The sequence below is a fragment of the Solanum dulcamara genome, chromosome 6 (assembly GCF_947179165.1).
Source record: "Solanum dulcamara chromosome 6, daSolDulc1.2, whole genome shotgun sequence".
Taxonomy (NCBI): Eukaryota; Viridiplantae; Streptophyta; class Magnoliopsida; order Solanales; family Solanaceae; genus Solanum; species Solanum dulcamara.
In genome coordinates, this window is record NC_077242.1 from 16,986,464 (window position 1) to 17,009,624 (window position 23,161).

Here is a 23,161-nt window from a genome sequence, read left to right on the forward strand (position 1 = left end):
GTCTCATTTAATAATGTAATCCCCATTTTTATGGTACTTTTTCAGCATTGAAACATGAAACACCGGGTGTAACCCAGACAAGCTAGGTAGTAAGTCCAATCTGTACGCCACTGGCCCTACACGGTCGAGAATTTCAAAAGGGCCCATATAGCGAGGAATGAGTTTGCCTTATTTACCAAACCTCGTTACCCCTTTAGTGGGTGACACTTTTAGAAGCACCTTCTCACCAGCATCGAATGTCATGTCCTCACCTTACGGTCAACATACTTTTTTAACGACTTTGAGCTGCTAGAAGTTTAGCTGAATGCTCCTTACCTTATTCTGAGAATCTCTCACCAAGTCCACCCCCAATGGCTCCCCCTCTCCAGCTTCAAACCACTCTATGGGAGACCCACATCCCCTCCCATAAAGGGCTTCTAATGGTGCCATCTCAATGCTGGAGTGGTAGCTATTGTTAAAGGAGAACTCACATAAAGGCAAGAACTTGTCCCATTGTCCCCCAAAGTCGATCACACATGATCTCAACATATCTTTCATCACTTGGATAGTTCTTTTTGACCGCCCATCTGCTTGTGGATGGAAAGTTTTGCTGAAATTAAGTCGAGTGCCCAACTCTTCATGCAACTTTCCCCAAAATTTAGAAGTGAATTGTCATGATCCAACCCTATAGGCCACGACTGGGGTCCGACCTGGACCCCCGTATACATATCTGTCAACTGTACTTAAATTGAACTATGAGCAAAGTGATACTACTCACAAAAACTCCAATGAGTTAAAACTTTTTCGTGTACGTGTGGCCTCTTTCATTCATATCGTATCATGAAAGAGAATGCAAGCCAACAAGGCTGCCATAATGTAAAAATATTTACAATGTGCTGTATAGGAACATCCGAAATAAACTCATGAACAACCCACACATACATGTCTACAGACCTCTAAGAATAGTACAGTAATATATGGCGGGACAGGGCTCCCGATGTACCCCTGAATGAACAAATACATATATACACCGGAGGACCAGTACAAAAAAACTAGGCTCTGGAATAGCAGAGCCCCTCCAATCATAGGTGAGCGGAAATCCTGAGCTGGAGGATCTCTGAAATGAACGTCTATACCTGCGCACATTAAACGTAGCCCCCCAAAGAAAGGGGGGTCAGTACGATACATGTACTGAGTACATAAGCATACATAACTGGGGTAACAACTGAAATAGAGATGCATGAAATCAAGTATAACATTTAATAGGGTACTGTACCTGCACCTCATAAAATAAATTCCTGTATACCAGTATCACATATCGTATACGGCCCGCTCGGGGACTCAGTATTACAAATACATTATCTATCACTATAGGAATATGCATATTGTTAGCACTGTGGAACGTACAGCCCGATCCATATATATATATCAAGCACATGCCGAGGAACGAAAGCTCGATCCACATATCGTGTAATAATGCTGAGGAACGACGACCTGATCCATATATCGTATGATAATGTCGAAGTACGACGGCCCGATCCGTATAATGCATAACAATGCCGAGGTACGATGGCCCGATCCACATATCATATAACAATGCATATACGTGCATGTAAAACTTGGTAACATGTCAAACATCCTTCAAGTATCACTATAAAGCATGTTCTAGAGCCCTTAGGTATAGGAGCTTACACATTTCATCACTATTCAGCCTATAGAAGGCTCGTAGTTCAACTACTTAAGACCCTTATCATTCAAGAGTGAGTAAAAGTCATGAGTCACATCTAGAGCCTGTAAATGGAACTATCTCTAACTCATATCATACCTCGTTTCACTTATATTAATCCATTCCAAGGAAAGGAAGAGATAGGATTCACGTGTATTACTTTTTATCACGTAAAAGGCTTACAAGACCATAACTCAACCATCGCGGGAGTTCTAACATCAAGAAGTGAATAAGATTAATGAATCATGCTCGGGACTCTAAGAATGGGACTATCTCCACATTACTTATACCAACCACTTATGGCTAAGACATGCCAAAATAAGAGAAGATAAGCTTTACATACTTATGCCAAAAACATGCCGAAAGAAAGCTTCACATACCTCGTATGGACTTCTCTTCATCACGTTCACGTCGTTGTCCTCCGAACCTATTTAACATGGAAAAAATGTGAGTACCAACAACCTTAACTTTTCAGTGCCCTCGGTTGCACCTTAGCATTCATGGAACATATTTCCTTATTCGTCTCCTCGACTATTTCTTTAATTAGTTAAGGCGTTAACGAAAATTGGGCAGCACCTCCCCAATAAAGTGCCTTATCCAAATTTACAATTACATCCCTAATCACTACAGCCGACCAACAACAACACCCTGTAGCATATAAATATAAAACATGGTGACATCACGCAACACATGCTCCAAACAACTTGCTGAAAATTACGACACCAAAAGAGGGTTTCTAGTCTTTATTTCATAAAGCCTTTATTTATACGAAACGAGGGGTCGTGTGGCTATTACCAACAGCACCCACACCCATTGTAGAACCCATTTAGTCCCTGCAACAACCCCCATACACCTGTAGCAGTACACCACAAGCACAACACTTTACTTCGACGATAATTCAACTATAGCAATTCCGATTTAGTTTATTTCGAACGTCAAGCATATCTATGATGTTTTCATATTTACAGATACTTAAACAACATATAATACACTTAATACCAACACCATAACCTCCAAATTGAAATTAAAGACCTTACCTTACCCGAAATTGGCCAAAACTTGCCAACACTATCAAAACGTGAATTCTGGACAGCCTACTGTCTTGTATTATCGCTTAGTTTTGAAAGGGTAATTGAGGGAAAAAGGATTTGTGGACTCAATGAAAGTTATAGACATATGTCTCAGGGTAGCATAAAATTTTGAATCACCCTTACAGCAATTTTATACAAAAGGATATGCCCAAAATACCAACAGCAGTCCGTGTTGGATTTCCCAAACCAAAATCTGGGCAGAACCTCCCCCATACTTCATCACCCTTTTTCGAGCAGATAAAAACCAAAATGGATTTTATAGGCTAAATGAAAGTTATAGACCTATCAAATAGCTTTCGAAAACATCTTGAATCACATGAAATAAAGCCTTACACCAAGAGTTATACTTGTATTACTAACAGTAGTTTAATTCAAAAATGGGTCTGTTCCCTAGCGTTTTCTCTCTTTCTTTCTCTCACGTTTTCTCTCTTGTTCTTGGCTGAAATTTGGATGAGAATTAGATTATGAGCCATATAATACACATATATACACCTCCATGTTGTTGAGGAATGCTGTAAATAATGAATTCAAGGAGAGAAAATTGGAAACTTACCTTAGTTTCTCTTAAACCGTGGCTGCTCTCTTTTCTCTCTATGTTTGCTAAAATTTTGGATGAAGAATGAGTTAATAGTCATCATAAGACATATATATGTACCTCTTTAGAAGGTGCCACATGGCATCCCCCTAGGGGTGACACGTGGCAGCCTCCTAGGGTACCACCTCAACCCATACGACTAATCACATGCTACCATGTGGCAGTGGGATCCACCCCAAGCTGCTGCATCACCTACTTGCTTCGAGTAGGTGGGTCGTTTCCTATTTCCCTTTCGTAGGTCCATAATCTCGTCTTACTTCAAGAGCCTATGCATTCCTTGCTACTTAAGTTCGACGTATACTCAAGTAGCTTAATTACGTAGGACATCCAAGTTGGTATATTACGCAAGTAGATCGAGTCCTACGACTCATTACTTGGCCTCCAACTCCTTCTGAATTCTTATAACCCTATTTCCAATCTTCCCTATAATGGGGTATCTCATTCTCCTTCTCTTAGAGTTATTTGATAGCATGGTAGACAATCTAAGTTATGTGGCAACTTTTAAGAAGCTTAAGAAAGCATTCCGAAGTACCAAAGTATGGGGCATAACATGAACTGCGTACCACGGTCTGAAATGATAGAAAGGGGCATCTCGTGCAGCTTTACTATCTCTTTCACATAAATCTTTGCCAACTGTTATGAATTATAGTCCACTCTAAATGGGATGAAGTGTGTTGACTTTGTCAACCTGTCAACCACCACCCAAATTGAGTCATACCTTCCCAAGGTCTTGGGAAGTCCCACCACGAAGTCTATGGTTATTCTCTCCTACTTCCATTCCGGAATATAAATTCTTTTGAAGTAAACCTATAAGTCTTTGATGTTCATATTTTACTTGTTGGCAGTTCTAACACTTGGCTACATATTCAGCTATGGTTTTTTTCATACTTGGCCACCATTATAGACGTTTCAAGTCTTGATATATCTTAGTTACTCAAGGGTGAATCGAGTATCGCAAACCACGAGATTCAGACAGAATTTTCTGAATTAAGTCATCCACCCGGGGAACACAAATCTTTCCCCTAAAGTAGAGCACCTCACCTACATTAAGTGTTAAATCTTGGGCCTTGCCCATTAACATCTTTCCTCTAATTTAATTTAAATTAACATCTTTAAACTGTTTGGTCGTAATCTCCTCTATAAAAGTGGGCCTTAGATCAACACTAGCCATTACCCCACCTTCTCTGAGATGCCTAGCCACATGAACCTCACCTCTAAGGACTGAATTTCTTTAGCTAGGGGCTGCTTGCGGGCTCCCAAACAAGCTAGACAGCCCATGATAACCGGTTTTTGGCTTAATGTATCTGCTACCACATTAGCCTTTCTTGGATGATACTGGATAGTGACATCATAGTCTTTGAGCAACTCCATCCACCTTTGCTACCTCAAATTCAAGTCATTCTGAGTGAACACATACAGTAAGATATGGTGATCAGTAAAGATATCACACTTGACTCCATATATATAATGCCTCTAGATTTTTAGTGCAAATACTGCCACTGCCAACTCCAAATCATGAGTCGGGTAGTTTCTCTCGTGCACCTTCAACTGCCGTGAAGCATAAGCTACGACGTTCTTATCATGCATCAACACAGCACCCAAACCTGAATGTGAAGCATCACAATAAATAATGAAGCCTTTACCTTCAACCGACAGGTCAAAATTGGTGTTGTAGTTAGAAGAGTCTTAAGCCTTTGAAAGCGCTCTTCGCACTTGTCAGTCCACTCGAATGACACCTACTTTTTAGTCAGCCTGGTCAAATGAGTAGTGATAGAAGAAAAGTTCTTTACGAACCGACGATAATAACTGGCCATTCCTACATAACTTCTAACCTCTATCACAGAACTAGGCCGAGCCTAGTTCTCAACTGCCTCAATCTTTTCTGGATCTACCACTACCTTTTTCTTTGAAACAACATGGCATAAAAAGGCAACTGAAGACAACCAAAATTCACACTTAGATAATTTTGCATACAACTTTTGCCTCCCCAAAATACCTAAGATAATTCAGAGATGGTTTGCATGTTCTTGTTCACTTTTTGAATATACCAAAATATCATCTATAAACACAATCACAAATAAATTCAGGAATGGCTTGAACACCTCATTCATCAAACTCATGAAGGTTGCAGGTGCATTAGTTAGCCCAAAAGACATCACCAAAAATTCATAGTGCCCATACCTGGTTCTAAAAGTGATTTTGGGCATGTCCTTAGGCCTGATTTTTAACTGATGGTACCTAGACCTGAGATCAATATTTAAGAAGACCGATGCACCTTGCAACTGATCAAAAAGGTCATTAATACGTGGCAAAGGATATTTATTCTTGATGCTAACCTTATTCAGTTGTCGGTATTCGAAGCACATTCCTATACTACCATCCTTTTTCTTAACAAATAACACTGGAGTACCCCACAGAGAAGTACTGGAATGAATAAATCCCTTATCAAGAAGTTTATAAATTTGAGCCTTAATCTCTCTCAACTCTGTCGGAGCCATACGATAGGAAGGAATAGAAATTGGATGAGTGCCCGGCTCTAAGTCAATGCAGAAATTTATATCTCAGTTAGGAGGCATACTAGGCAAGTCTGATGGGAACACTTTCAAAAATTCACACACTACCGAGACAGACTAAATAGAAGGAGACTCTACATCCACATTTTGAATATGGGCTAAATATGCCAAATAATCCGCCCCACCATTTTTCTAGCCTAGAAAAACGATACGACCTTAGTTGGCTTAGGGTTGTACACCCCTCACACTCTAACCTTTCCTTCATCGGGATATCTAGAGCCACAAATTTTGCATTACAATTAAGCACAACAAAAAAGAGGAACACCCAGGTCATGTCTAAGATCACATCAAAATCGATCATGTCTAAAATCACTAAGTCAACCCAAGTTTGGTATCCCATAAACACCATAGAACAAGGAAGATAAATATGGGTGACTATGACTGACTCTCTAACAGGGGTAAAAACATGAACAAAAACATTTCGTATATCACATAATGCATCAAAACTCAAGGCATATTTTATAGACACGTAAGAATAAGTAGAATCCGGATCTAACAAAATAATAGTCATCCAGTCACAGACAAAAATCGTACCTATGATCACTGCGTTAGACGCCTCTACCTCGGTCTTATCCGAAAATGCATAAAACTAAACACGGTCATCCGGATGGGCCACCTCCCTACTTGGTTGGGTTGCGCCTCGGCCTGCACTACCATTACCTCTGCCCCCACAGCCTCTCTGATTTCCTTCTTGCCCACCCTGTGAACGTCCTCTACCATTGACTCCCCCAGCTGTGGGTACTACTACTCTGGCCTGCTGGGGTGCTGAAGCTATCCCGTGGGGGTGAGGATATTCCTTCTGTATATGCTTTGATTCTTCACAATTGAAACAACCATGATCAAAAGATGGCCTACTACCTGGAAATAATGCTTCCTAACCCTCATGAGCTGGACGCGGTTGTGAAGTACCTGAAAAACTATTAGTAGAAACGGGAAAAGCTGACTGAATTGGCCGGACTGCAATTACCAGCTTGCCTGACCCTCTAGAATAGGATCCTTGGAAATTACCTGTACTCTTGGGCTTCTTAGCCAAAACTTTGACATGCCTATATCTCCTCACACCTTCTACCTTTTTCAAAAAGTCAGTGACTTCATTGAAACTCCTCATTGACGAATTCATGTGAACTTACAGCAGCTACAACTCGGGGTTCAACCCCTTCATAAATAACTGGATCCTTTCTTCCTCTGTAGTGACCAGCTGAGTAGCATAGCTGGATAACGCATGAAATTTGGCATTATAAGCAGCCACTGATAAACCTCCTTGCTCTAATGCCATGAATTAGTCCTTCTTGCAGTCCCTCAAGGTACAAAGAACATATTTTATCAAGAACAAAGCATGAAACTGAACCTAAGTAAGTGGGGGAAACACTGGCGAGCGACACTCCACATACGCCCTCCACCATTGCTTAGACTCACCCTGATACTGAAAAGTCATAAACTCCACTCCATGCTGATGTATTATACTCAGCTTATGGAACCTCTTGTAGCAATCAAGGATAAATTCATGCGCGTCCTCATTCTCGATACCATGGAAGACTAAAAGTTTGAGGTTTAGAAACTTGATGAGAATGTCATGTTTAGTGGCGGTTATAACAGGACCCTTAAATGGTCTGAAGGCATCATTGCCTACCATCTCATCTACCAGCGGAGCTACAATAGCAAAAGGATGAGCAAAGGGAGTTGGTGCTACGGGCATGGTGGAAATGGTTAATATTCTATTTGTAATAGTTTTATCACTTGATTTTGTGTAGATTACATAAGAAAGGAGTACAATCCATATTAATATCGCAAGACCCAGAATCAAGGTATGTTAAGTCTAAGTGTTGTCCTTCTTTTGAGCACGAATTTTAGAAAACTCCTAAATCCTCAAGTGCAATATTTTACAATTCTATTGCTAGAAAGACCTTTTATGAAAGACGTTGGGAATGTAGTTAAAGTATTTTCTTGATTCAATTATGTTGGTATTCCACTCGTTCGATTATATAAAATATTCGGCGTCTATATATCGTTTTGTCGATTCCCTTGACTATAGGTCCATGTGTATAAATTATTATTCTTCTTTGGGTATTGTCACTTAAAAGGATTATGGAGGAGAACTAAGAATTTGTAATCAGTTCTCGTTCCCAACTAATATGTTTTTTTGAAAAACTTTAAAATAATACGTCGATTTCTAATACTCTAAAATATAATTTGTATGTTTAAACTACTAAAACACTTGATTTTAAAAATATTTTCTTTTACAAATTACCAAGGAATCAGGTATAGGAACTAAGTGAAGACCTTAATATTCTTATCAACATCTTCAGGGTTATGTTATTTGTCACGACCTACATACGGGTGTGATGACACTCATCTCAACCCACTGAGATAAGTCAGCCTAAACTCAATGGAAAGTGAATGCGGAAGTAATTGAGATAAAGCGAGGTTTAACTTATTCAAAGACAAATAAATAATCTCAAATTCCCCAAGAGTGGTTGTCACGTATACAAGCTACTAATACATTATTGAAGTACGAAAGAAAATACAGTCACAATGTCTTTGTTTCTAGAACAGGACTAAAATATAATAAAAGAGTAAAAGGTTTCCGCTAGATGGATATAACAGCTACCTCAACACTCGAAATGATAGCCTCGGATATAGTAGAAAACAGTATGAGATCAAGCAGGTATGGACTCACAAACTACACAAGTGTAGAAGCAAGGGGTGAATACTAAACAACACGTTAGTTAGCAAGTGGACAACTAAAACTAAGCAAAGGTCAATAGATACAAGTACTCCTGTCCTCCCAACCGAACCTCCTTAACTACAACCAGCATAAAAACCAGCTCAACTCTACACTTGTATAATAATAACAGTAATACAGTCCACGGATACTCATCAATAGTCTCATTAATGAATCATATCAAGTCAAGTTCAGCATATACAGAGCAATAAAGGGGTAAACATGAATTCACAAATATCAACAAAATGCGATGCAATGCAATGAGATGATGCACTTCTATCCTATCGGTACACATCCGCTGAATTATAGTCTGGAACCTATAAGAGATATTTCTATCCATGTAACCTGCCACAGAGCGTGTGTCCTATTTTCTCAATATGTATGTCTTTCCACAAAGCATGTGACCCGACCCCTTTGTTTTATAATACCTGTCACAGAGTGTGTGGCCTGACCCCTTTATTTCATAATACCTGCCACGGAGCGTGTGGCGCGACCCTTTTATTTCATAATACCTACCACGGAATGTGTGGCCCGACCCCTTTTATTTCATATCATTTTCAATTTCAACACAATATGTCAGAACCAATGCAATCAATTCATGTTCATATAATTCACGATAATAACATGACAACAACAATAATTCTTCTTATCTCACATCAACATAGTCATTTCACATGTCCAAAATAAAACCATAATCACAACATATCAATTCCACCAATACATGTTATTAGGTCACCATTTTATACCCCTCATCTCCATTTTTAAATTCAATCATACAATCAAACACCCAGTCTAATTCTCATTACTCTCCAGTATACATAACATGAAAATACAAGCATCTACAAGCTTAAACTGAGGTTAAGCAATCACTCTGAGACTTAAGCCTTCCCTTTTCGTTGGGCCTCCAAATCAACGTAATCTACTCAAATAAATAATTACAATAAGATTTTCGAAACTAACAACATTCTTATTACCATATGTCTATCCTAGACCCAAAAATTTAAGTAAATCTATAAACACATTTCTAATCTTGATGCCACTTAACATGTCAACTCCCATATTTTTTGAATTTCAAAATTAGGGTTAAACCTCAATTAAATTGAATAATTATTTTAAAACTTGAGCCTTTTGTAATGCTTTCAAATAATCAAAATCTGTTCAAATACATAATCTTCATCTAAATGCAAAGACTGAAAGTAAAGACTGAACTAAGACTCAAGAGCTCATCTAAATGCAAAGAGGTCTCATCAAAGTTGAGTAGAAAGCTGATTTTAAACAGTGTTCCTGTTGAGGATCTCTATCACCTATATCTGCATTATGAAGAGATGCAGCGCCAAATGACATTAGTACATGAAATGTACGGTACGTAAAATAGCTGAAAGAAAACTTAATCAATATGTTCAACTTAAAAGACTCAACTCTAAAAGCAACTCAACTTAATAAAGCATGCAATATAATGAATGATGGTGTTTTAAAAGACATGAAATAATAAATGTAACTCAGTAAATGAAAACATAATACTTTACTTTCTGAGGAGTTTCTCTAATCGGCAACCATTAATGAGATACGTGATGATCCAATGAACTATTGTCTTTTGCCACAGTGGTCTAATACCTTGACAAGATAAGGGACGGAAACTCATCTCTAGATCTAATAAAAATCCTTTTTTAGGACAATGAGAAGAATGAACGGTATGATCTTACTCTATGCTGGTTATGTAGTTTATAGGGTTCGGGTTATTTTATACTGTTACCCAAATCTATGCTCAATACTACTTTTAAATTATAGTTTATTATGCTTATAAGTCAAGCAAGTATATTTACTCAATTGTCTCATTTAGTCTCTTTTAGACCTAGCTCAAAACTCAACTGATCTCTTCTCTTTATATGATATGATCTCAACTCAATAAATGCATAACAATATGAATTAACTTTTCAACTCGATCTCAAAATATATGTTTAAAGGTATTTATACTCATGCTCAAAATATGATTAAGAGACTTCTTAACTCAACTCATGCTCAAAATGTTAATTAAGGGACTTCCCAAACTCTACTCATGCTCAAACTCTTTTTCAAGTAATTGATAAAAATAATCATTCTTCAACTCAAAGCAGTGCCTAAAATAATTAAATGCAAGACTCAACTAGGTCTCATGTGAATGTAAACATATATCCATAATCTCGAAACTCAACTCAATAAAGTATAATCAAATATATACCATAACTCAATAAGAAATTATATAAATAACTCAAGAATTCACTTTATGGGAATTGTGGCTCAAACGCAAACTCAACTTGACTATAGGAACATGTAGGGAACGAGAATGAACTTAGTCCAATATTCTGATAGCCTTACATACTTGGAACGAAGATTGACTGAGGAAAATCGAAGACTTGGCTTGAAACTCTGAACCATACCTCTTCTCCTTCTCTCCAAAGTGTGCTCTCAAAATTACTAAGTCTTAATAAGAGAAAATATCATTGGGTACTGATAAAGGGTTAATTTTAGTCCTCAAATGGCTTGGATTAAGTTTGAGAAAGGTGGAAAAAAATCAGAATGCCCACCGTTAAATTGGGCCTGGGTCGCTACAGATGCCTTCTTATGGACCGTAGAAATTCCTACAGACCTAGAAACTCCTACAGACCATAGAAGGTCAATCGTAGGAACCTTGGTACAAAAGAAGGACCTACTAAAATTTGCACTGGGGGTCTACGACCACCCTCCTATAAGTCATAGGTCTTGGGACGGGTCATAGGGAGTAGCTGGTAGGAGGTTAAGGCACTTTCCTCGATTATAAAGTTGGACCTACGGACCCCTTCCTAAGAATTATAGGACTGTCTACAGACTATCCTGCTAACTCGTAGGTAGGGTCCTGCAATCGAGAGATGCTGAGTCTCTGAGCTTCTCCTATGGTCTATAGGAACTCCTACTGGCTGTAGAAGGCACTCGTAGAGAGGATTGAAGAAATCAAATATTTCAAAGTATTGGGGTGAGCTACGAATGGCCACCTACGACCCGTAGGTACTCCTACGAATCGTAGGTGCCACTCGTGGGCACTGGACAATCTACTCTGATTGCTTTTTCTCAGGTTTTCTCTTGGCTCTCGGACTTGGTTTAGGCTAGAATAGTACGGAGTGTTATAATATCATACATGTTATATTATGCATGGACTCTCAGCTATAATCGGAGGAAGGAGGCCTATTTGCCCAGAAAACTATGTATATTGTACATATGGCCACATGTTGGCAAATATGATGTTGGTTTTCTATTAGAAGAGACTGTCATTGATAGCATTTGGTTAGGTATGTCATGCATTTGCATATATATATATATATATATATATATATACACGATATATGATTACATAAGCATATCATGCAGATGTGATTACTAGGATGTCAAATGTCAGCCATGGAAGTTATTTGAGTTTCAGTTTCAGGGGTATCTCTATTACTCATTTTACAACTACTATTTATGCTTCTACTTTTTGATTTATATATGAGTACATTTTTATTCGTACTGACATCCTCGTTACCTGAAAAAGATGTATTGTTTTTCGTGCGTGCAGGTCCAGGTAGGAATTCTGATCGACCCCTCTGCTAGAATTCGGGGTTCAGCCATGAGTTGGTAATCTCCACCTCTTCTTTGAGCTTTCATAGGACATTTACTTTTTTTGTACATTTGGATATAGTCGGGGCCTTGTTGCGATCAGTGCTTATGACACTCTTAGAGGCTATTGTAGACACAATATTCTGGGTTCCTTTCTATAGCTTCGAGTCTCTAGCCCCATAGGCTTGACATGTATATATATGTATGTACATGTCTTCAGTTGCGGCCTCGTCGTCCATCTAGTACTTTATTATTTTTGGCTTGTCTACCTTCGTCTATATGACTTGCTATTATTCAGGTTATGACCTTAATGGTTCAATCTTAGTATTTTAGATGTTATGCTACCCGACCTTCTGGGTTGAGTCAGTTAGTATGTTTCAGTGACTAACTAGGTTGAATAAGGTATTGAGTACCAATCACGCCTCCCCTAGTTTGAGGTGTGACACAATATACTACGAGCGGAAGAAATCAAAACAACTGAAGAAGAAAAGTTGATAAAGTAAGAGCAAGTCTTACAATGATAATTAGAAAATAATAATCTCTAGATTGTAGTACTTATCACAAGTCTGATCACAACAAATGAACTTAGAAATATAAAATTGTACAGCCTGAGACTACTTTTTCAATTCGTCAAAAACTATTTGTATTATCTTTAATATCATATTTAAATTGTTTCATCATTTAATCATCTTAAACTAACACAAAGTATATGTATTGTGCTTTTAAGTTTGACGGGGATGTGTTGATGTTCGACAGAAAAATATGAAACAGGGAGAAGTAGAATGAGGAGAAGAAATGAATCTTTGTTGAAAAAATTGACAACAAACCCCACAAAGTGGAGTTACATTATAAAAATACAATAATTTTTTTGGTAAAAAATAAATCACCGTGTGATTTTCAAGTTTAAATGATATTTTGCTAAGTTTTTCAGTTGGGAGCTATTTTGGTGCTTTTCTTGTGCAATTTTGGTGTTGTTTTCACGAAATATTGGTGCTATTTCAGTGTTGTTGGTGCATTTTCAATGCTTTTCTACTGGTGGTGTAATTTTAGTTTTGTGTTAGAGTGATTCTGGTATTGTTTTGATATTTTTCTGATGCAATTTTAGTGCAGTGTTGGTGCTTTTCTACGGCTGTTTTGGTGCAATTTTAGCGTGAATCTAGTGCAGTTGTTCTGATGCAACTCTGTTGCTGTTTAATACTTTCTGGTGCAATTTTGATATTTTTTTTAAATGCATTTCTAGTGTTTTGCTGTATTTCTGGTGCTGCTTTCATACAATTTTAGCATTGTTTTGGTGCAAATCTGATGTAATTTTGATTCTTTTTGTGTGTTAAATATGAAAATTTATTTGGAGAGATTCAATGAACTTGACCTTTTGTGAAGTGAAATATTCTATCATGAGTATATTTTTTCCGAACTAGATTATATCATAATGAAGAAATAAATGTATATTTCATCTTCAGATTATGTTGTTCATCTTTAGAATATATAATATATTTGCACGTACAATATTAAGATTTTAAAGCTAACTTCTCTGCAAATTGAAAACAAACAAACATTACATGTTCATTCATACTAATATGTGACATAATTGGGGCAAGTAGGATGGACTTTGAGACCAAATAATCATACTTGTGTGCAAGAAACACAACAACACCAACATGTGTAGTACCCTCCCAATTAAATTCAGTTGGAAATTCTAGTTACCCGTATGTTATCAACAATGAGAGCACACCCCATGATCATCATAATCTCAGAATTTTATAGCCTTTTCTCCTCGAATTTAGAGGATATCGAAAAGGCTCAATGACGATGAAGACTACTTTGCATTATAAAAACAGAGAGTTTTACTTAATTCCAAAGACTTTCATTGCACGGACATAAATAAAAATAAGATATTCTTCAAAAACAGCGAGATGCAACTGAATGAGTTTTACTTCTCTAGTTATCTCTCTCTTAATTTTGTTTCCGTTTGTCTAATAGGGGAATAAACGTTAAGGAATTAGGGGTGGATACTATTTAAGGTAGAAGAAGGGGAAAGATATGATTAGCAATGGAGGAAACAGAGTTATGGCATATAAATAGACAAGGCATAGAAAAATCTCGTTAATAATTAGATGGATGTTTGGAAGATTACTAAAAGTGTACCAATTTTTGAAACATGGAGTACTAATAAGGATTACTTTGATTCTTAACTCAAAAGATAAAAGACAATTTTGATCCCTTTCTCGTTTCATCATTAATTAAAAATCATAAAATCTGAAATCAAATTGATAATTCAATTAAAAAAATATAAAATTATTAACCCAATAATCTAATATTGATAAACTAATAGTGTTTTTTTTTAATTCAATTTATCAGTTAAATCAATTTTTGCACACCCCTAAATATGATGGCTGGGATGAACAAGATCTATTCACCCTCAATTAGAGGCTCGGTTTTGAATTTCCTAAGAACAAAAACTCTTTTGGTAAAGAATCTTCTTTTTTTAAGGTCTTACCAACACATATCTAAATTAACTGAAAAGGATCAAATATGCTCCTATATTATTGAAAATAGTTTTAATATATCATTTGTTATACTTTCGGTCAAAATATACCTCCTACATTATATTTTCAATCCAAATATATCCCTTCTATTATACTTTCGATACAAATATACCTTTTTAATTAGGGATAATTGCACCACACCGCCATTAGGCAAAAGTAATTACTAAAAAAAATGGTCATTCGCTGTATAGGCATGTATAGTCAAACTATATTTAGTTTTTGAGTGTATCATAGTGTATATTCAGTGTATAACTCATGTATAAATAACGTAAATAAAATAGGACTATATTTATTGTAAACTAATTAGTTTATTATATATATTTGAAATTGTCCCTTTTAATTATATTTTGGGCGAAACATGCCCTTTATCTGTTAAATACCCGATCCCAACCCTAAAATAGATACATGGAGAGTTGGGATTAATTAGAAGGACCCAAATCATTTTTGTCCCGGTCAACAATCAAAATAATCCCTCCAAGTTGTTTTCTTCAAATTAGTTTTGACCGTTTCAATAACAATTGTATTCATTTAAGTTGATGATTCTCAATATTCAAACACACACGACACTTCAAAAAGCTCAGTAACTTAGAATTTCGATCAGTCAATAACAAAGAATTATTGAAGAACTTCAAATTTTTTTTAAATCTCATTTTTTGAATTCGAAGAATCCAAAATTAAATTCAACTCAATCATAGTAGGCAAGAGGAAATCTCAGCTCAAAGGAACAATAACCGAAATAATTTTTAATAGTCAACTGATTTACAACAACTTCCAATCACAAACTTAAAAAGTTTATCGGCCACAAATTCGTATGACAAAAACCCAACTTTGTTTTCAACTTCTCCAACCAATATTCATTCTAATTTTAGCACATCAATCCAAACCGTTATTATGAATTTTCTATCCAAAGATGGACCATGTTTCATCATGACATTAGTAATTATGTCTATATTATCGAAACAAGACAAGTACATAAAATTGACAAACTATGTACATTTCTTGGTGAAGCAGCCACTTCTCGTTTTTCTTATCATCCAGTTATCCAAGTGGATTGTTAATGCATACTTTGTTTTGCAAGTGATTCCAAGTTCAAATACAAGTCTTCATTCAACCAAAAAACCCTCATATATTGAATTTATCCCATACTTCTTATTTTGGATAATTATGTTGTCAATCTACGGGTTATGTGATGTTTCAGAGTATATATAGTTCGCATTAAAAATAATCAATTGGACGTAATTCATTTTTTCATTGTTGCTACAATTGATTCTTTTGCAAAGTTAAGGTGTATATTTGATTTTTTTATATTTTTTTTGTCGTTTTTAATTCAACGAATAATTCAAATTTATTATCTTAATGATCAATTTTTTTACCTCATTTTCTGATAATAAATGTCTCAATTTTTTAATTTTACATATACCAAAAAAAATAAATTACAATATAAGCACAAAAAAAAGTCGATCTTAAATTTTTTGTTACACGTGGATAACAATGATTTGATTAGTTAGATAGTGTGGTGACCCACAAACGGATTATCATATCTATAACATTGAACATGTCAATGATGTAGAAGAAGGGTCCCATGACATATTAGAGTTATGGAGCCAATGTCTCCACAGCTGGAATAACAAGTTTAAGCCACTCGTTTCGAGTGGCGGAGACTTCTCCGTCCTTTGCCTATTATAGAGTTATGGGGTTGTTCAATAATTATTATTTGTCCTTTTCTGTATTACGTAAATTCAACCAAATACTACCACCAAAAATGATTAACATTGTTGGCAAATCAATTTCCCTTTTACTCCCTTTCGTTTAATATGGGGTTGTTCAATAATTATTATTTGTCCTTTTCTGTATTACGTAAATTCAACCAAATACTACCACCAAAAAATGATGAACATTGTTGGCAAATCAATTTCCCTTTTACTCCCTTTCGTTTAATAAATTGCGAATAATAATTTATTAAAAATTAATCAGATCAGAGTCACGTAAATTTAGACAAATAAATAGTAAATCAAATATTTTAGTTTTGATTCCTAAAATAGTAACAGTATCATCTTTTTATAGAAACAAAAGGAATATTTCAAACAAAGATGGGATTAGTTTATCACTTAGAACTTTTCACCTTCGTTCGCCTAGTCATTTTCACTTCTTAAATCTTTTGCATATTTGATCAACTTGCATTCTTAATGGTGGATATGAAAAGAAAATATCTACTTTTTGGGGGAAAAAAGAAAAAGAAGAATAAGGATCTTGCAATAGAGTGAAGATGAGATATCTTCTTTCTCGTGCAAGGATTTACTTAAAAGGTAGAAAAGTAGTGAATGCTAGAAAAAAATTGTTACACCACCTAAAAAGGCTACTATAAATAGTACTTGAGCACTCCCATGTGCCTGAGATTTGGCACTGGGCCCAAAGCCAATTGGTGTCAGGTCGAAGACGGTTGAAAGCGTACCTCGACTAGGTGATAAACAAGGATCGAAGGTCCAGTGAACACGGTATATAGGGCCACCCGATCACATACAACTTCCCATAACATTGTAATATCACCATCGATGGCATATATTTATACCATGTTATTGTTTTCTTATGGGTCGAGATATTAATAATCTGATTAAGATGATGCTTCTACATTAATCTACTTGCCAAACCCGATTTTTATCCCATACAACATGCAGAACACATTGTTGCATACGTCCAACCACTGTGACTGATTGGAGCTAACTCACAGGGTCTTTTTTGAGCGAATATTTAATAATAAAGTGATCAATTTCTATTTCAATTACTTTAATCTAAAACGCCAATGATATTATTCATTTTTCTTTCTTTTTTACCTTAATGAAATTCAGATAATTTTAGTTTTACTATTGGTAATTTGATAATGTTCTGGTTTACTTGATCCAATAAACAAGTCAAACATCGAACAAGAAGCGACAATAGAAGGTAAAGATTCCAAGGTGAAAAAGAAAAACTGCTGGATGGTCGATGTTAATCGAGGGGTAGAATGGACAATGGCATAAGTTCCGAAACCTACAAGACGTGATAGGTGCTACTAGTAAAGATAAATAAGTTGGTTGTTATCCAAAAAGGCTGAGTAGATCCAATATATACAACTTTGAAATAGAAATAAAGAGGATGAAAAAGCCACATCACGAAAACCACCTTCTCTCTATATATCCTATAACTTGGACCGCTAGTTTTCTTATATCCACAGAAAGTGAATTTCCCTTACATGGCTGCTCCTATCAAGAATACCAATAGACTCTCTCTTGCAATGGAAAGAACTGGTCAATGGTACTATCTCTATCCCCTAAACCCTCATGTATTCAAATGTGTCTGTTTTGTGTTGACGTTATATTCCATGTTACAGGGTATTTTCGCAAGAAATTCCAACTGATGTTATTGTTGAAGTAGGTGAAGCAAACTTTAATCTTCACAAGGTATGTATCTAGCTTGAGTCGAAATCGCACGACAATTGTTATCTTGTGATGGGTATTATATATATATATATATATATAATTGTTTAATTTTTTGATGTCAGTTCATGCTAGTAGCAAAGAGCAACTACATAAGGAAACTTATGCTTGATACGAAAGAAAGTGATGTAAGTCGGATAAACTTGTCGGATATTCCTGGAGGGCCAGAGATGTTTGAAAAGGCAGCTAAGTTCTGTTATGGAGTTAACTTTGAAATCACAGTTCATAACGTGGCTGCTCTTCGTTGTTCTGCTGAGTATCTTCAAATGACTGATAAATACTGTGACAACAATCTTGCAAGCCGCACTGAAGATTTTCTTGCCCAAGTTGCCTTGACCAGCCTTTCTGGTGCACTTGTCGTATTAAAGTCTTGTGAAAATCTTCTTCCCCTTGCACTCGACCTCAATATCATTCAAAGATGTGTTGACATCGCCAGTGCTAAGGTACCTATATATATCCTATTCTTATGTGTTGACTCCTATTTAATTAGTATATCTTTATTTTAACAATTAGTGCAAATATTCCCTTGTAGGCATGTGTGGAGGCGAATTTTCCGAGCAGATCACCACCAAATTGGTGGACGGAAGAGTTAACCATCTTAGACGTAGCATTTTTCGAGAGAATCATAGTTGCAATGAAAGCTCGTGGAGCAAAAGCGTTAACATTAGCAAGTGCTATAATCACATATACAGAGAGGTCTCTTCGTGATCTTGTACGCGATCACACGGGAAATGGCACGAGATTAATGGAACCAGAGGATTCGGAAATGAGAATGCATCAACGGGAACTTCTGGAGTCCATTGTGACTCTCTTACCTACCGAGAAAGCAGCTTTCCCAATCAATTTCTTGTGTTGTCTCCTGCGTACAGCTATTTTCTTAAGATCAGCCAATAGTTGCAAGAATGAATTGGAGAAAAGGATATCAGCAATATTAGAACATGTGACAGTCGATGACCTTTTAGTGTTGTCTTTTACTTATGATGGAGAAAGACTATTCGACCTTGAGAGCGTGAGGAGGCTCATTTCTGGATTTATGGAGAAAGAGAAGAGTGTAGCAGTGTTTAAATCTGGTGATTTTGGAGATGTTTGTACCACCGCGATGCAGAGAGTTGCAAAGACTGTCGATGCCTATCTTGGTGAAATTGCTACTTTTGGGGATCTCAGTATATCAAAATTCAATGGAATTGCTGTTTTGGTTCCCAAGGGAGCCAGAAAGGCTGATGATGATCTTTACAGAGCCGTTGATATCTATTTGAAGGTGAGAAAATCCTTAATTATATGTATATGAGTATCAACTACAAGTCTTTGCTAACTATTAATTAGCAATTAATGAACATATATTGCAGGCACATCCACATTTGGATGAAATTGAAAGAGAGAAAGTATGCAGTGTGATGGATCCTCTGAAACTATCATATGAAGCCAGAGTCCATGCTTCTCAAAACAAACGTTTGCCAGTGCAAATAGTCCTTCATGCTCTCTACTTCGATCAACTCAAGATAAGGAGTGGCGCAGCAGACGATACTAATAACAACTTGCCAGAAGCCATGGCAACAAGGAACCAATTACAAGCCGATGTTTCCCTTGTGAAAGAGAACGAAGTTCTAAGAACAGAGTTGCTGAAGATGAAGATGTATATAGCAGATATACAGAAAACAGCAACTACTAGTCAAGGAACTTCAGCTAGTAATAAAGGGACTTTGAGGAAGACAACCTTCTTCTCTTCTGTCTCCAAAACTTTAGGAAAATTGAATCCCTTTAAACATGGATCAAAGGATACTTCCAATATTGTTGATGATTCAGCTGTAGATCTTACTAAGCCTAGGAGGAGAAGATTTTCCATTTCTTAAGTTATTCACATGATTTGGTTTAATTTTAGTTTATGTTGTGTGAGAAAACTAGTTATGAGTGAATTTGTACTGTAAAGGATTGATTCCCTTGTTTGATTATATTTTTCGACAAAGATTACATTTATATCTCCCATGTTCTTGTGTTGCCATAAACTTGTTATCTTAATATATTTTATGTTAATGTATTCATGTATATCACACCTGGTCAAGATTCAACATAAAAGATTTATTGCCTTCCTCTACTTGTTAGTTTTGTTAAGGCGAACCTTTGTAATGAATTCTTTTATTTAATTATTTACTAATTGAATTTCTAAACTCAATTAAAAGAAGATTTTTAAATCACCTTCTACCATATGTGTAATTCACTCGCCCTTAAATAGATGACATGTTAAATTCATGTCACGTAAATTAATAACATGTCATAATATTCTTTATTAATTATTTTTACAATTATTAATCAAAATTATTAAATAAAAGGTAAAATAATAAAATTTTAATTTATTCTTTAAAATAAAAATTTGGGACTCCTTATTCCCATGGTGAAATGGCCAAAATCCATCGGAGAAAGCCGTCGCCGCTCCTTTTACCGACGAGACCACATATACTCTCTCCCTCACTCGTCTCCATCTCTGCCACACCCTCACCATTTTCCTTTCCTCCTTCTCAAACCTCCATAAATCCAGGAACCCTAAGTTTCCACACCACCAACTCTTGCTAGAAAACCTCCTCGCCACCTCCTGTTTTGGTGAAAAAGGAACTAGCGCCACCTCCCTCTCTCTCTAACTCCACTGTGAATCAGTGGACTCCGGCAAATATCGCCATGAAACCAGCACCGCTCTCTCTCTCCACTGATAACAGTCATGACGTCAAGGAGGTGTCAAATTCTGCTAAAGAAGATGACAATTGGGTGTGGAGAAGGAAGAAAAAAGGGTTGGGCGGGGATGGGGATATCTGAAGAAGTAGGTGGAGTGGGTGAAGAAGAAGGGTTTTTTTAGTTTTTTGTTTAAAAAATAATATTAATATTTTTTAAATTTAAATATGATATTCACTTGTTTTTAACGCGCGTGTAGTCACACGCTATCGCCAACTCAGACATCTAAATGCCACATAAGTATGGCCAACGGTCAGAAGAGTTTGATGTATTGTGTTTTATTGAGTTTAAAGGTTCAATTGATAAAGTGTTAAGTAGAAGGGTTCATAATACAAACTTGTATAAGTACAAGGATCCATTAAACTATTTCGTGTTTTGTTAATACAATAAGATTGTCTTTTGAATAATCTTTCATTCAACCACTTTTATTGCTGATAAAGAATTTGTGGTTCATATCATCATGTTATAAATGCGGGAGGCCACAATTCTTTTAAGGGAAAAGACATAAATTCCCTCCTAAAGTTGTATTGAAAATTCAGTTACACATTTAAATTATAATAGCGATCTATTACACACTTAAACTATCTAAAAATGAATTTATTACCCCTCTGAAACGTATAACACCACTCTCATGGTATGTGGTATATTACACTTGCTGCCACGTGGCCCCACGTCAGCACCATGTTAGAAATTATAATTTTTTTTTCTTTTCTTTTCTTTATTAATTAAATTTTATTTTATTAACTATATTTTATACTAATTAACTCCTAATTAATTATTAACCACACATCCAATTTTTTATAATCTTTTTCTTTTCTTTTCTTTATTAATTAATTTATCTTTTATTAACTATATTTTATACTAATTAATTTTTAATTAATTATTAACCACCCATCCGACCCCCTTAGCCCCAATCGTCTTCTCCACCAAAATGGGGAGAATAATTTTTCTTTTTCTTAATGGGTTTTGAAAGGAAAAAAAATCAAGATTCAAAATGAGGAGTAAATAGAGGTGGGTGTGAAGAAGAAAGGACGTGGGGATAGGGTGATTTTTTTTTTTTTTAATTTCTTTTACTTTAATGGGTTTTGAAAGAAAAAATCAAGATTCAAAATGAGGAGTAAATGGAGGTGAGTGAAGAAGAAGAGGGTAGGTGGGGGTAGGTAGGGTGATTTTGTTTTTAATTTTTTTTTACTTTTCTAACGTGTTCTTTTTTTTTTGCCACGTCAGTTGTAGGGGGTAATAAATTCACTTTTAGGTTTAGGTTTGTAATAGGTCGCCATAATAGTTTAAGTGTGCAACTGACTTTTCGATACAACTTCAGGAGGGATTAATGTTTTTTCCCTTCCTTTAATCCTAGAATATGACTTAAATTAACCCAATTGCAAAAATAGTTTGTATGCCCATATTTTTTGGTATAAATTGTGAAATGAAAATATTGAACTTCTAAATTGAAGTTTCGCTAAAAGAATTTTGAGTGTCTTGTGAATCTAATCTATCTATTATATATTATTATATACTATCTTACAAGCATGAACTTCCAAACTTGAATGTTAAATTACTGTAAAATCCCCAACTTAAAACACTTAATTTAGTATATTTTTTTATAAATTATATTATATTATATTTATCTGTTTATATTATAATATATTAAAAGCAAACATCTTTCACATTAAAGGGTTGCGACTTTTCCTAAGGGTTATAACTTTTTCAAAGAGTTGTAACTTTTTCGATTAATTGTGACATTTCTGAAGGGTTGTGACTTTTCTGATAAAATATAATAAGCACATGTTCATAAAATCCTTTGTTGGCTATAAATTGAGTGAGTTTCTTACATTTTTAAACTACAAATTTTCTAAGTTTCTACTTTTTGTTCTTTTTTTTCTTCTTCTTAAAATACAATTTAGTATATCTTATATATTTTAAATTATATTTATTAATATTAGATTATATTAAAAGTAGTTACCTTTTCGCACGAAAAGATTGTGACTTTTTCAAAGAGTTATGACTTTGTCAATAAGTTGTGACCTTTCGAAGGATTATGAGTTTTCCAATGAGTTGGGAGTTTTTCAAAGGATTGTGACTTTTTTGAAGAGTTGTGACTATTTGAATAAGACACAATTAGCACA

General features: G+C 35.7%; 1 protein-coding gene across 1 annotated transcript; it reads left to right on the forward strand.

Annotated features, from left to right (window-relative positions):
• Positions 1-17,948: 17,948 nt before the first annotated feature.
• Positions 17,949-20,297, forward strand: LOC129892410 (root phototropism protein 2). The gene is made up of 5 exons (XM_055967979.1): positions 17,949-18,132; positions 18,209-18,278; positions 18,380-18,757; positions 18,847-19,572; positions 19,661-20,297. The coding sequence occupies exons 1-5, from the start codon at positions 18,071-18,073 to the stop codon at positions 20,162-20,164; spliced, it is 1,740 nt and encodes a 579-aa protein (XP_055823954.1). The 5' UTR covers positions 17,949-18,070; the 3' UTR covers positions 20,165-20,297.
• Positions 20,298-23,161: the final 2,864 nt, after the last annotated feature.